This window comes from Seriola lalandi, unplaced genomic scaffold (assembly GCF_002814215.2).
Source record: "Seriola lalandi dorsalis isolate HSWRI2012SDOR001 ecotype SW California unplaced genomic scaffold, Sedor1 jcf7180002054682, whole genome shotgun sequence".
NCBI classification, from domain to species: Eukaryota; Metazoa; Chordata; class Actinopteri; order Carangiformes; family Carangidae; genus Seriola; species Seriola lalandi.
In genome coordinates, this window is record NW_019525235.1 from 1,220,634 (window position 1) to 1,234,114 (window position 13,481).

At 41.3% G+C, this 13,481-nt stretch overlaps 1 protein-coding gene across 1 annotated transcript in view; it reads left to right on the top strand.

The window, feature by feature from the left end:
* Positions 1–7,444: 7,444 nt before the first annotated feature.
* LOC147818190 (multiple epidermal growth factor-like domains protein 11) overlaps positions 7,445–13,481 on the top strand; it is a 28,160-nt gene continuing 22,123 nt past the window's right edge. Inside the window, exons 1-3 of the mRNA XM_087178319.1 lie at positions 7,445–7,552; positions 9,015–9,116; positions 9,567–9,667. Of these exons, the coding sequence (XP_087034445.1) occupies positions 7,446–7,552; positions 9,015–9,116; positions 9,567–9,667 (310 nt within the window). The 5' untranslated portion in view covers position 7,445. The remainder of the gene's footprint in view (positions 7,553–9,014; positions 9,117–9,566; positions 9,668–13,481) is intronic.

The following is a 13,481-nucleotide window of genomic DNA, read 5'->3' on the forward strand; positions in this document are numbered from 1 at the left end:
CAGCTGAGCTCGGCCTCGGCTCTGTAGAAGCTGTAACTTTATAGAATACAGTGATAACCATCCAGCCTGCCTAGTATGCACAATTGTGTGATTGTGCTTCCTTGACTAGAGAGAGCTGTAAGAGTAATAGAGTGGTTCAGTTTTGTTCTCCACTAAAAATGATCCTGGTGGGAGAGAGCAGCAGGTTCAACAGGCTAATATTCACACATTAATTTGTCCTAAGACGTCCAACTGTTCTCCAGCGGCTCTCATTACTCGCCATCAGTCACAGGGTGGCTAATTTGTCTGTGTGGGGAAGGAGAGTCTTACTGGTGCGAGAAGGAGCTTGACTGGTGCTTCCGACCGGTGGCAGCAGGAGGCCAGAGCTAGGCCGTGGAGAGAGGACAGACGTAGCGCAGAGGGCATTGCAACACATTTAGCTGTCAATGTGATGCCTGGGGTTTGTTATTAGAAGCATGTGGTGAAATGTAGTGACTATTCTAAGCAGCAGGCTGAGCTATGTGACATCCGGCACATTGTTATTTTGGTTCATTAAGTGGTGTTGTTTTGCTAATTAGTTTTCTTACGGAAAATGTAGGCCTAAAGCTGGTAATTGGTGACATGCTCATGACTGTAGATTCTGTGCCTGTTATGTGAACAAGAATCCAAATCCAATTAATTACAAAAAAAACATGTTTGACAGTAGAAAAAGCATTAGAAAAATTAGGGCAAAGTTCGTACATACTCTATTCTATTATCTATATTTGATGATCATGTTTACTCATATTAGTTTGAAATTTTCTGCTCTTTCTTTGAACCACTTCTGAACAGATGGCTCGACCGGCTCCACTGCTCTCCTCCCTTGTGTGTCTGATTCTACATTCATAAAGCTAACGTTAGACTAGATTAGTTCCTCTGATGTCCATGAAGCAATTTCTCATTATTGCCCGTGGTTGAGAGTGGGCAGACTCCTGCCTGGGAGCACACAGGACTGTGTTTGTCTGCTCTGACAGGCTGCAGAAAAAGTCTTTGTGCCCAGAGTGAAAGAAATAAAAGTACGAGGAGAGCCTCCCTCCAATGGGCTGTGTCTGGTGTTGGCCTGCCCCGCGGTAAGGCAAGGTTATTCAGATGAAAGATGGTGTTGAGATTAGTGAGCCCTGCCCGAGCGCGTGGACATCCAGCATGCCGCACTGCGTGATTTATGAGAGTCGTGATATCAGCGGTGGCCACATGAATAAACCATGTGGCCAGAATTAAGCTCCTGTTAAACGGCGCACAGCATTTTCCCAGGTGCCTCAATCTCCAAGTGGAAATCATAGTCATAGTCGCTGCTCTGTTCCAGCACTTTCATGAGAAAACTTCTTGATGGGTGCGGCATCTGAAGCACTACCAGTTTTAAATCTCAGAGGTTTTTCCAAATCACTGACGATTCCTATGACTTTAACAGTACTGTCTGCTTGGATGGTTAACAGTTCATCAGTGGTGGGAAGAGTGACTTGAAATATAGTGCAACCAAGTTGAGAGGGTTTGAAGGCTTCACACAGGAGAATGAAACTCTGCTAAATAATTTCATACCAAAATTGGTAAATAAAATGGTGCTATTTATAAAGTATCCTCCTTTTAAAACATACTTTATGCTTTTTATATTTTTATTTTGTGTACTTATACGACATAAAATTAAATAGTTGCCAGTTAATTTTCTGTGGATTGATTTAATTTTCTTGTTATAATAGATGTGTTGTTATTTCAATCAGTGTCTCCACTTGATTTACTCTGACCTAAGACAGCCAAGATGCATTTGAGGACATTAATCAGGTTGATCTAAATAACAGTGATTCTGTGTAAATGTACAAGCAATCAAATTATAATTTGTAGTGTACACCCACAATACTACTATTTTCAATACTACTCAACGATTTTTGTATATTTTGTATTCTTTAATACAATATATCATCAGAGGTACAGTCTATAGGAAGGTGCTGTGGTGGTTGAATACATCAGCACTTTCTCTTGGGCAACTGACGTACTGCATACCTATGAATGTTGTGCATGTTAATAATATGAATATTGCACATCTGTCTTCGGTCCCTTCTGTCAATCTTCACCCTCAGCTCTGGAAATCATATGCAAAAGCCCACAGCTAAAGCAGGATAGAATTTCCTCCATGTCTTGTATAAAATAATCTGAATTTGGTACGTCCTGATGTGTCCCGTACTTCAACTCACAAATGAGTTGAACTTCTAATGTCCATAACCATAACTAAGCAGTATTATGGTCATAGAGTGTCTGGTCAGAGATTGAGAGATTGTGAAGGTAATCCTTAGCAGGATCATGTCAAGCTGGCATTCCTAATCACCGAAGTGTAATAAAAAGTAAAGTACCCAGGAGTACATTTTTACTGAGATCAGGTGAGAGACATTGCTGTTTGTCGCTCCGCTTGGCAGAACACCAGCACGTTCCCCGACATGTCATCCTGGCCTCTAACACATGAGACATTCAGGTATGTGGCTCACGCCAGGGGAGGCGGTGTCTATGATGCACCACATCATGGTGTCCCTAATGAGGCCTGTTTCTTAATGACTCATGGCTGCCAGCAGCAGCCAGGGACGGCCAGTAGTGGGGCTTATCTCATTGGCACTCGTGCTGTGTGGTTACACCTGTAACCTTTAGATCACTCCAAATTAGGTTGCTCTGGGAATCCTTTAGTGGTGATTACAAAACAGATTGAGTGGCCGGAAGAATTCTCATAAAAATTGTATATGAGCCCTCAGCTTGAATTTAGAGGAGGGATAATAGGCTGATTGTGCAAAGGCATGTACACACAGAAGCCCACAACTGATCAGGCATTCTGTCTGCTGCTCTAGACAAGATTGCAATACCAAGCGATGTTTCCGTTGACTGGTTTCCATTATGTAGATGTAAATTAACAAAAGCAAGACGGAAAACTATGCATTATGATGAATGAGTACATAGAGCAGTAAGATGTAACCGAAAAGCAGCTGGAATCTATCAATGCGAGGTGAGCTTCCGACTTGTGCCAGTCAGTCATGCCGGCTGAGCATCATTCAGGGGAGACTGCAGGAGCCGGTCAGCCAGGGGACGGGGTGGTTAATTGCATTGCACTTTAATAAGTCACACTCTGAAGACACATGGCTTTAATTATGCAGATGTCTCTGCTGACATGCAGTACAGGCGGCTCTGTCTCTTCGATGTCTATGTTTCTGCAGGCAGGTGTCCGGTGTAAACCATGGTGCGTCCATGTTTGGTGTCAGAGGGCCTTTATCCTCATATCCCCCACATCCTACACCTTAACTATGCACTCCGCCTCTTGTACTTTGCAGTTGCGTCTCCATCAGAGGCCTAAAAGATGTTGCTATTTCAGCAGTTTGTCGGCAGGATCAGATGCAGCAGCACGTCTATTGAGACGGTTTCCAAGTGTCAATAATCAAAGGAACAGGAGAGGAATTCATTGAGGGTGAATACAGACTCTGGAGAACATTTTGTTTGGTGCAAAGTGAACATGTTTGAAGTGAAAACGGAAACAAAACAGTTTTCTGGGATGTCAGCAGATACAGTGAGGAGGCATGCAGGAGAATCACCCAACAGTCATATTGATCCAACTTGTCTGTCTTATGCAGTGCTCTTTGTTCACGCATGTTGTATGCAGAATCAACAATGAACAGAAGTTCACTTAGACCCAGTGTACCATTGTTAAGTGGATTGCCTTTGTCTTTTTTATTTATTTTTTTATTTCAAGTGTTAAAATCCACACTGAAGGAAATGGCAAATCCGTTCAGACATAAAAAAAAAAAAATGTGTTGTCCTTGACATTCAAATTTTAAAGTCACCAGGCAGTTACTGGCAAATGCTGTGCTGCACACAGATATCTACAGTGGAGGTAGATTGTGACCAGATCTAACAGGGTGTAATCTGGCATTAGATCCCTGTGTGGCTGCACAATAGTGACAGCCTGGACAGAAGATTTGATTTCAGATAAGAAGTTGTTTTGTCTGATGCACTTTTGATGACATTAAACCATAAACATGTGTGCTGCCTGCGTGGGGCTTGCAGATTACAATGGGCGAAGAAATAAATGCTGCATGCAAAACACTTTCTATTCACTAGAAACAAAAAAAATCCATCACTTCACAGTCAAATAAACAAATGTAAAAGGGTGCTAAATTAGGGTGTTGCATCCTTTAGGAGTTGTCACATAGAGATTTTAATTTGAAACTTGTATTATTTCAGTTGAGCACTAGCAAAATGCAAAAATGAACTTCTGTTTTGGTTTGTGTTGAGTGAAAATGGGTCACAATTAATACAAAAAAACCCAAAACAAAACATCTGCTAAATGTAAGCCACTAATCCAAATATTAATTAGTCTCTTGATAAATGTATGGTTGTTGTAGTGAATGTAGTAGTACATTGTAATGTATTTGTCATAGCCAGCTGTTGACATCTTTGTAGACTTTTTTTTATCATACAGAGATCTCTAAATGATCTTATTACTGAAATAGACATAATGAATCTAACTTCTGTCTCAATGTCCACCCAGCTGGGCCTTAGCTATAGTTTACATGCAAAAGAAAAATGTTGAATAATTTATTTAGCCAAGAACAAAAACAGCCACATTATTATTTTTTTGTTGTGCTTGTGTTTACATCTTAATTCAGGATCCGCAACAAATGAAGGGCAGAAGAATCTCAAACATGCCCTCTGACCTTCTGGGGGAATCATTAAGAGCAGTGTAGTGAGAGAGATGATAAACACATCAATGTTCTGTTCCCGGCTGCAATATCACTGCTTTGTTAATGAGTACAGATAATGTGATCCTGTCACATTGTGGACAAGCCACTTCTAGTGTTTGAAGTGTGAACAGAGTCCATTGTATCAGCCCCTCTTGAGTTAATGTAGGCTTTTATTCCTGTGGGCAACTTTAGGGTGTCTGTGGATACCAGGTAGGAGGGACATTGGAAAATGGAATGAAAACTGTGTGGTCGGATGTGGAGGCTGCGCAGAGTAAATTGGCCTTTCAAGAGCAGCTCTTGTGAACTATACCCCTGTTGAGAATCTTGATCCCTTAAGAAATTTATGAGTTTGTGTGCGCGCAAGTGTGCCAGAGCAAGGAAGGAAGCTTGTGTCTTCTGTGTGTCATCATAAGCTCATTATTTTTCTTCTCTCCCATAGATCTGCGACCTGTCATCACCTCTCCCAGCAAGTGTGTGTGCCTGAGCACAGCGGCGCTTCTGTCACTTTGTGCTTCCAGAGCCCCCTCAGCGTCCACAAAAAAAAAAAAAAACACCCAAGGACCACAGGCTGTAAGATTAGGTGAGTTTAAGGCCACGTGCCTCCAGCTATTAGATCTGTCAGTGTCTCTTTCTTCAAGGGCTCTGTACTTACTTACTTTGCTTGCAGCCATCACTCTAACAACTACTAAAAGCCACTGATTCACTTAATCTTGCCAAATATTCAGGATAATCCTAATTTTATCACCTCTCGGTCTCTCTCGCCTCAGGCTTGTGGCTGAGAACTTCTGAGGTTTGACAAATGTGACATGACAAGTTATGAGGTATTCCACTTGTCCAGAGCAGTTCAGAGAAATGACTGAGGGCAGTGGTCTAATCACAGGAGCAATAAAAGCTTTCTAGTCAATCAAACAGGATCCCTGTAGTATTTAACAGGATTGTTTCAGAGAGGGGCCTGAATATGAAAGCAGCCGGAGCCTGTAACACGTGTGTATCTTGATTAATCATCCTGTTAAGGAAATGAACATGACTTTAACCTCTGCCTGCTCAGACGGACTGCTACTTAGAGGAAGTGGAGGCCTGATTGATTTTCTTTCGCATGTGAGTGAACTACATGAAGCTATCAATGCAGAAGATTAGCTGAACATGTGAATGCCTGTGTTATTGGATACAGTCACTCAGTAATATTGAACCCATCCCCTGTAACACCCCGAAGCGCATGCAGAGCACACACCAGCTGATGTATATACATGTATACACACTATCACTAATGCATATGATCACTACACACTGAGCCGTACAAAGATGCACAGACAAACTCAGGGGTTGGTTTCTTTGTATTCATTCTCATGTGTATGTTGTTTATGATACTTGTTACTCTCAAACTGCCACATCATATTCAGTGTCCTGAGGCAGACCACTATAAATAAGATACAGTTTTTGTTACTGCTCATGGCCCCCAGGCATTAACCTACAGCATGAGATAGTGTTGTGTGTCAGTCATACATGTGTCATCCATACATCTTTTATCTTCAGCATTGATATGCTAAGAGATAAGACCTGTGCATGTCGAGAATCCATCACTGTTATGTCCACTGATCATATACGCTCTTGCTCTTGCCTGTATGTCTGATGAAATAACCTTCTGGTCTAAACAAATCAGCATCTCTGTCACCGTCTTGATCTCTGCTGCCGCTCGCCCAGCAAAGCACATGTGGGTTTTGAAGGTCTTACTGAAGGAGACAAACGCAGGAGTGAAATTCTAAAAGAGCAGTGGTGTGTGTTTTGACAATCCAAAGCCTGCAAAGAAAGCACTTTAAGAGACCAGCTTGACATTTTGGGAAATGCAACAAAATCTGCCTACCAGCGTCTCTAACTGTGTGTGCAGACAGAAAGCGAAGCAAATCTCCACCTTGCATCATTCCTGTGAATTTCACTGCTGGGCCATTTGTGCAGTTTGTGTTTATTTGCCCCAAACATCCAATGCACCAGCTTGTCAGAGGTTAGCTGTGAGCTAGCTATATGTACGCACTAACCGTGTGTGTGTGGGAGTGTGTCTTTATGTGTTTGTGTACTGCTCAGCCTGTGACTGATCCCTGAACTCATCATAAACTCCAGGTCTTTCCATCATTTTCTTCCAGTCTTTCTCCTTCGTACTGTTATCTGTGCACATTTATAAAGCTGATTCATAAAGCGACAGGATAAGTCCAATCGCTTCGCTCAAGCTGAAACATTTTCACCTCACATGGTCACGCCTCTGTCGCAGTTTACATTGCCCTGGCCAAATTTGTGCTCACTTACTATGTGTATGTATGCAGTTGTGTTTTGTCTAAACACATAGTAAAGGTCACTAATTAAATGTCTGAGCTTTGGAGGTGCTGGTAGGTGGATTTTGTTACCTTTGCACAGAGCGACACCAGCAGTCTCCCCCTGTTTCCAGTCTATGTGAAGCTCAGCTAATCTAAGCTAACCAGCTGCTGACCACAGCATCTCACTTACTGTACACACATGAGGATGTCGAGCCTCTGATCTAACTCATGGGAAGACAGAGAATAACTGAATTTCCCAATAGGTTGAGCTATTTCTTTAAATGTTATTAAATTACTGTAGGTACAATACTTCCAAGAACAAATGAGTTCTTATTAGAAAGGACCAATATGAGGATAGATTCATTTATCTGCACAACATATATCTTTATTTTCCCCACTCTCAGAGTGAAAGATGGGGTCATCTGTTGCCCTGCTGGCCCTGCTGCTTGTCCTGGGCTTCGCCACTGGAGTATGGAGTCTGAACCCGGATGACCCGAATGTCTGCAGCCATTGGGAAAGGTGAGCATGTATCCTCTTGTGTTGACCACAGTACATTGAATTTTAGATTTGAAAGAGAGGCTGCAGTAATCTGAGAACACCAGCTCCCAGGACTGATGCTGTCGATCCTGGAACTTTTTCAATGCACCTGCTACAACCGCTCTTCACCAAAGTTCCAGATCTATTTTCAAAGTCCATACAGCAGTATTGATCTCACACAGCTCAAGTCGCCAGGCTCTGAGAGACTGGAGGAGTTGCAGCTTCAAATGAAATACGCAGGCAAATTGATCAGTGTACTCTCATTCCAATCAATCATGACAGCCATAGGGCCTGAATAATTATTAGTTGTGCTGGCCAGTGTCACTTTTGAGAAATAAGCAGGAATAATTTCCGTCTTCAATGCAAAGGGGAGGAAAGAAATCTGTGAAGATATATTATCTGGATTATTGCTTGACCAAGGTGAGGGTACTTAAGAATCACGGCTCCACCTTGCTGGCATCAAAATGAATTCCCTAAGTGGGCTGTCTTCATGGCTTTGTGGTCCCCCAGTATCCTCAGACTAGAACTGCATATATCACTAACGTGAATCACATAAAAGCGTCCTTCACTTCTTTTTGTTGTTTGTGTTGTTGTTGTATTTCCCTTCCCAAGGAGGATGAAAATCTATATTCCACGCTACATTCAACATGATTACAACAGTGTCTTTCACCAGTGTATTCAGTTCCTTACTTAAGTAAAAGTACCAAAGCAATATTGTAAAAAAAAATATCCCATTACAGGTAAAGGGCTGCATTCAAAATGTGCAATCAAAATGTATCATTTCAAATATCATTTCACTGTTTTGGTTGGTCAAAGTGGAGCAGGTTTTTAACTAGTCTAGATACAAGCAGTTTAATCCAGTCCCAACCGAGGGGGTGGGGCCTCGCTAAAGGGTCAAAGATGCATCTGACCTGCTGTGAGTTAATCAGTGGGAGAGTTCTGTTCTGCTACACAAATTTGTTCTTATTCTGTGGACTTTTTTTTCTAATCTTTGCTGTTTTTTGTGAAATATTGGATAATATAACCCCTTTTAAATGGTTGTTTAAATAAAACCATCTGCGACATTTAGGGAAATCACTGTTTTGGTTGAACTGCTAACAACTCATCTGAAACATGACAAAACACTGCTGTTTCGTAAGGACTCACAGGAAGCACTGACTTATTGTTTAACGATGGATTGTATTTTATTATCTTATCCTTTATGTAAAAAAAATCTGAAGGCTTACTAGTAACTAGAGATGTCAGATAAATGTAGTGAGGTACAGTAATTTGGAGGACTTGTTGAGTAAACTAGAGTACACTATTTCCCTTTGAAATGTAGTGGAGCTGGAGTATAGAGCAGCATAAAATGGAAATAGTCAAGTAAATTAAAAATGACCTCAAAACGGTTCTTAAATCCAGTATTTCTTTCTACCACATGTGTCCTTGCTTTTCTGTCTTTTAGCTACGCTGTGACTGTGCAGGAATCCTACGCTCACCCTTTTGACCAGATCTATTACACCAGATGCACAGACATCCTCAACTGGTTTAAATGCACAAGGCACAGGTAAGTTTACAAGAGTCTCCTTGTTTGTCCCCACATTTATTTCATCTGTGGCTCGAACTCTACCGTTTCCCAAAATCAGAGCCAAGTCTTTGAAGGCTTCAATAAACGTCCTTGTTAATGTCGCTGACAGTGAAGTAATCAGAGCCTGGATCTGACTGTAATCATCTTACAGTAAACAATTTAATTACTCCATTAAGGTTTATAGTGGGCATCCAACTAAATAAGTGCACAGAAAGTCACGTCCCAAATGCTGACTTTTATGTAGCAGGTGTTTTACACAAAATTCCACTGGCTTTTAATTCTTCTTCCTCTATTTTACTTTATAAACTTGATAATCCAGAACAACAAAATATCTTGGCACAAATGGCTTTGTCTATCTGTGTTTTTCTGCCCTTCAGAAATGGTCAGTCTTTACATCACGTAGCTTTCTCGGTGTGTCTGTTTTTCCAGGATCAGCTATAAGACGGCTTACCGGCGGGGAGTGAGGACCATGTATAGGCGCCGCTCGCAGTGTTGCCCTGGTTACTTTGAGAGTGGAGACTTGTGTGTTCGTGAGTGTCCTTTTTTTTAACTCCTTTGTCCTCGCTGATGACATTTTAGGTTATGCCTGCTAGACATTTAGAGAAAAGGAGTAAATATTAGGATTGATCCTTACTCTGGGTGGCTTGCAGATAAAGCTACAACTCCTTGGCAGGCCGCCACCGCCCCCCCTCACCCCCACCTCCGTCGCCCCCACTCCAGTCTGATCCTCTTTATCATGAACATCAAATAACACCCCACCACCACCTCCTCTGTTAGCATCCATGTGAGTTTACTCAGTTTAAGATGATTGAGCATGATTTAACATGGAGGAAAAGCATTTTACACCATAGCCTGCGCCCTGCTTTACTCTTCCTGCAAGAGTCATTTAATTGAAGTTGTATAACAATGAGAAAAATTAACGAGCCTAAAGAGTGCTGGTTACAGACTGAGTAGGTACAGCACCCACCATAAAAACACACTGGAGTTCAATAACATAAAAAGAGCAGAAGCCATGAAAATTGGACTGGAGCAATATGCTGATAACAATCCTTGACTGTCATTTTTATAGCTTCATTAATGGTCATCAATTTCTATTTTTAGTCACGCACATCAAACTGAATATGTTTGCATGTTGGCCAAATAAAGACAGAACATATAGCTTGTGATAGCGACGTTTTAGATATTCTCTCCTTACCTAATGTTTTATTCTCTTTAAATAAGATTAAAATCAAACTTTAATATTTTCCTACATCTTTTGCAGTATGAGGAGGTTACTGATACAGTGACTGCAGACATGTGGGTTTGCTCTTTGACCACAGCAGAGCTTGTCCTTGTCTAGGCTTTACTAGCCTCAGGGCAGGAGAGCACTGGGAAGTCAGCCAGCCGGCCAAGAATAAGAGTTGGTGTGATTATCTGGGGGTCGTAAGGAGATTGATCAATAATGTATCCATTAACCAGTTGACTAATAATGGAGGTACTTAGTCATTAAAAGTCTTTTCAGGGTGTTAACCAGGTGAATATCCAAGCTGTGGAGGTGCCTCTCCCATGTGGCCTCCCTATTGTATGAACAATAGGTTTTATTTTGATAATATATATGGCCAAGAGTGAAGACAGCCACTCTCCTCTTTAACCCTCTTTCAGGTGAAGTGGTGAGACTGAGTTGATAGGGGCCGAGAGGGCAGCTTTTTGCTTTCTGCTGCCTTTGCAAACTGTTCAACCCCTTTTAATCCTAGCACTCTCACTACCAGGATTAAGAGATTTGTACTCCCTGAGCTGTTTTGCATGCAGTGACAAAAGGGTGCCCCCTTTTGTTAGAGTAAATCGACCCAAAATTTACTCAAGTCGTTTATTTCTGGACACTTTGTTGTTTACTGAATGTAAAATATCCCTCCCCTTGTGTATTGTTAGTTTACTGTAGCATTTTCCATGAAGTAGATTTAATTAAAAGTCTGAAATGTTTGAAGAGTGTTTGCCTTTTAATCCTGCCTGTGTTTTTCTTTTTTTTCTTTTCTTTTTTTTTTCATTATGTGGCACCACATCAACACTTACATTAGCTCCAGTGAGAAGCGGCTAAATGAATCATGGGGATATGAGGACCTTGAATGAACCACAATTATCACACAAATAAGCAAAAGGAGAATACTTCTGACAGAATCACCAACATTATCTTTAAGGTTGTTTTATTTCCTTCCATATTTGGATTTGATTGCTTCATTTTCTCAAAGCTCTCCACTATGAGTTGAACTTTGATCTGTTTCTCGTTAATTAGTGCTTGAAGCCCCCGACTAGAGGTCTTTATTAATTCTGTGACCTTTGATCTGTCGTAAGTTATTACCTTAATCAGTAACTAGCCTATGTAGCGGATGTGAGGAACTCATTTCCCTCCTAATAAGCATGATTATTACAGTTGTGCAAGAGGAAGTGAGAGGAGCTCGCTAATGACAACAGCTTGTAATATCTTCAGAGGCTGACAGTCTCTGCAGGGCTGTGAGTCCCTCTTTTTGCAGAGCATTTAGGGCAGATGACTCCTGCATGACTCTTGCCCGTCCAGTGCTGCGAGACAATTCTAAAAATGGCATTGGCGGCAGAATTAGTTGGGTTTTGATAAAGTTTCAGACAGAAATATGCTAGCACATTTCACATTTGGGTTTTGATGAACGGGGAGATGATGAGATTTTTCTCCAGAAAGGAAGACTGTGCCTTTGATTTCTTTTTCATTTTGGCTTTGTTGCTCTATTTTTTTTTTTTTTTTTTTTTTAATGCTTCAAAGACGTAGTTTTAAAAAAAATCTTCTCGGTGCTACATAGAGGCACATGGCAGAAGCTTTGGAGGAAATTGTTTGATATGTTCTGTAGGCATCTCCCTTAGATTGATTTAACCATCAGCTACATCACATTGTTCCGGGCCTCTCACTTCACTTTGTACTACAAAACAATACAACTACAGAAATCGTAAACAGAATTGTAAAGGTAGGTCTTCTCTCCCTGACTGCAGCTAAGCTCTTCCAAAACACATTTAGAGTAGAGACTATAAAGATCTATTTTATCAGACATTTTAAAAGATTGTAGTTTGACTGGGCAAGAATATTAAATTTATTAACACTGCATGACAATCACCAATTAGCTCCATTGTTCGCCGTTCTGATAACACCTCTGCATAATGAGTTAGATTAGCCTTTTATCTAGATGAAAGACTCAATTTTCCAACAGATTCCTTAGACATGAGTTAAGCAGAGTGATTCATGAATTTCAATTAAAATGAAAGACCTACCTCCTACTTTATTATGCCATCCCTTCAGTACACCGGTTCAGATCTCAGGAGAAGGGTGCGCTTTATCCTTTCTCCCATATTCAAAACTTCATTTCCATATTTCTTTTTTTTCCTGAAGGATGTGACACATTTGCATTTCCCTGTTCTCGCTGATCAGAATTTGCTGATTGAAACTAAACGAAATCAACTCATCATGGTGACATTGAATTCGTCTCTCCGCTTCTCTTTGAATACTCTGCATACTGTGGACTCATTGATTACAGGTAGTCGATCTCACACCTTCGTCAGCACAAATGTTGGAGCTCTTCCCCCTTTTCTTTTTGCTGGCTTACTGCAATTAGACAGTTTCCTGCCAGAGTACTGATGCTCAGAAATCTGCCCTGAATTATCTTTCAATCTCTGGTTTACCATTTTTGCCTTGGGAGCATTTCTGAGATTAGCACCGGCTTGTGGGTGTTTGGGATTCGCTCCTCTTTCTCCACTCCTGCTGCATCTCTCCCGCTGGCGGTGGATCCTAATCGAAGCCTGATTGAGTGATAATCTATAGTAGCAGTGTTCAGGCCTGCAGCCAGCTCTTGCTGACCTCTCTGCCTGCAGGATGAGTGCCACGGTGTTGCACACAGAGCTGAAAAATTACCCCAGGGCTTATTTTGTTAAAAAAACAAAAACAACTCATAGATGCTGTCCTCGTGCCCTATTTTCACTTTTGATTATAAAACAAAAACAAACAAACAAACAAATTTAAAAAAAAAACAGAACAAAAGATGCAGAACTTGGATGATGTGTAGGATGAGGTCTGATCAGTAAGGAAGACGGACTGTCGGTTCTTCTGCCCTTGGATTATGTATCATCCCTCAACAGGCCATGTGGACTGCTGATTCCCATCAGGCAGGGCTTCTCTCCCCTTGTATTGGCCTGACTGTCTCCTTCCTCAGATAAGAGCCTGACTGTTTTAACCCTGCTGGCCAGATGACCTTGCCACAGATTTATTTATGCTAAGTGTCTATTTTTGTGATACTTCTCCTTCTTGTCCCGACACACACAAATAAACTGGTGCTGTGGCAAAAAAAAAAA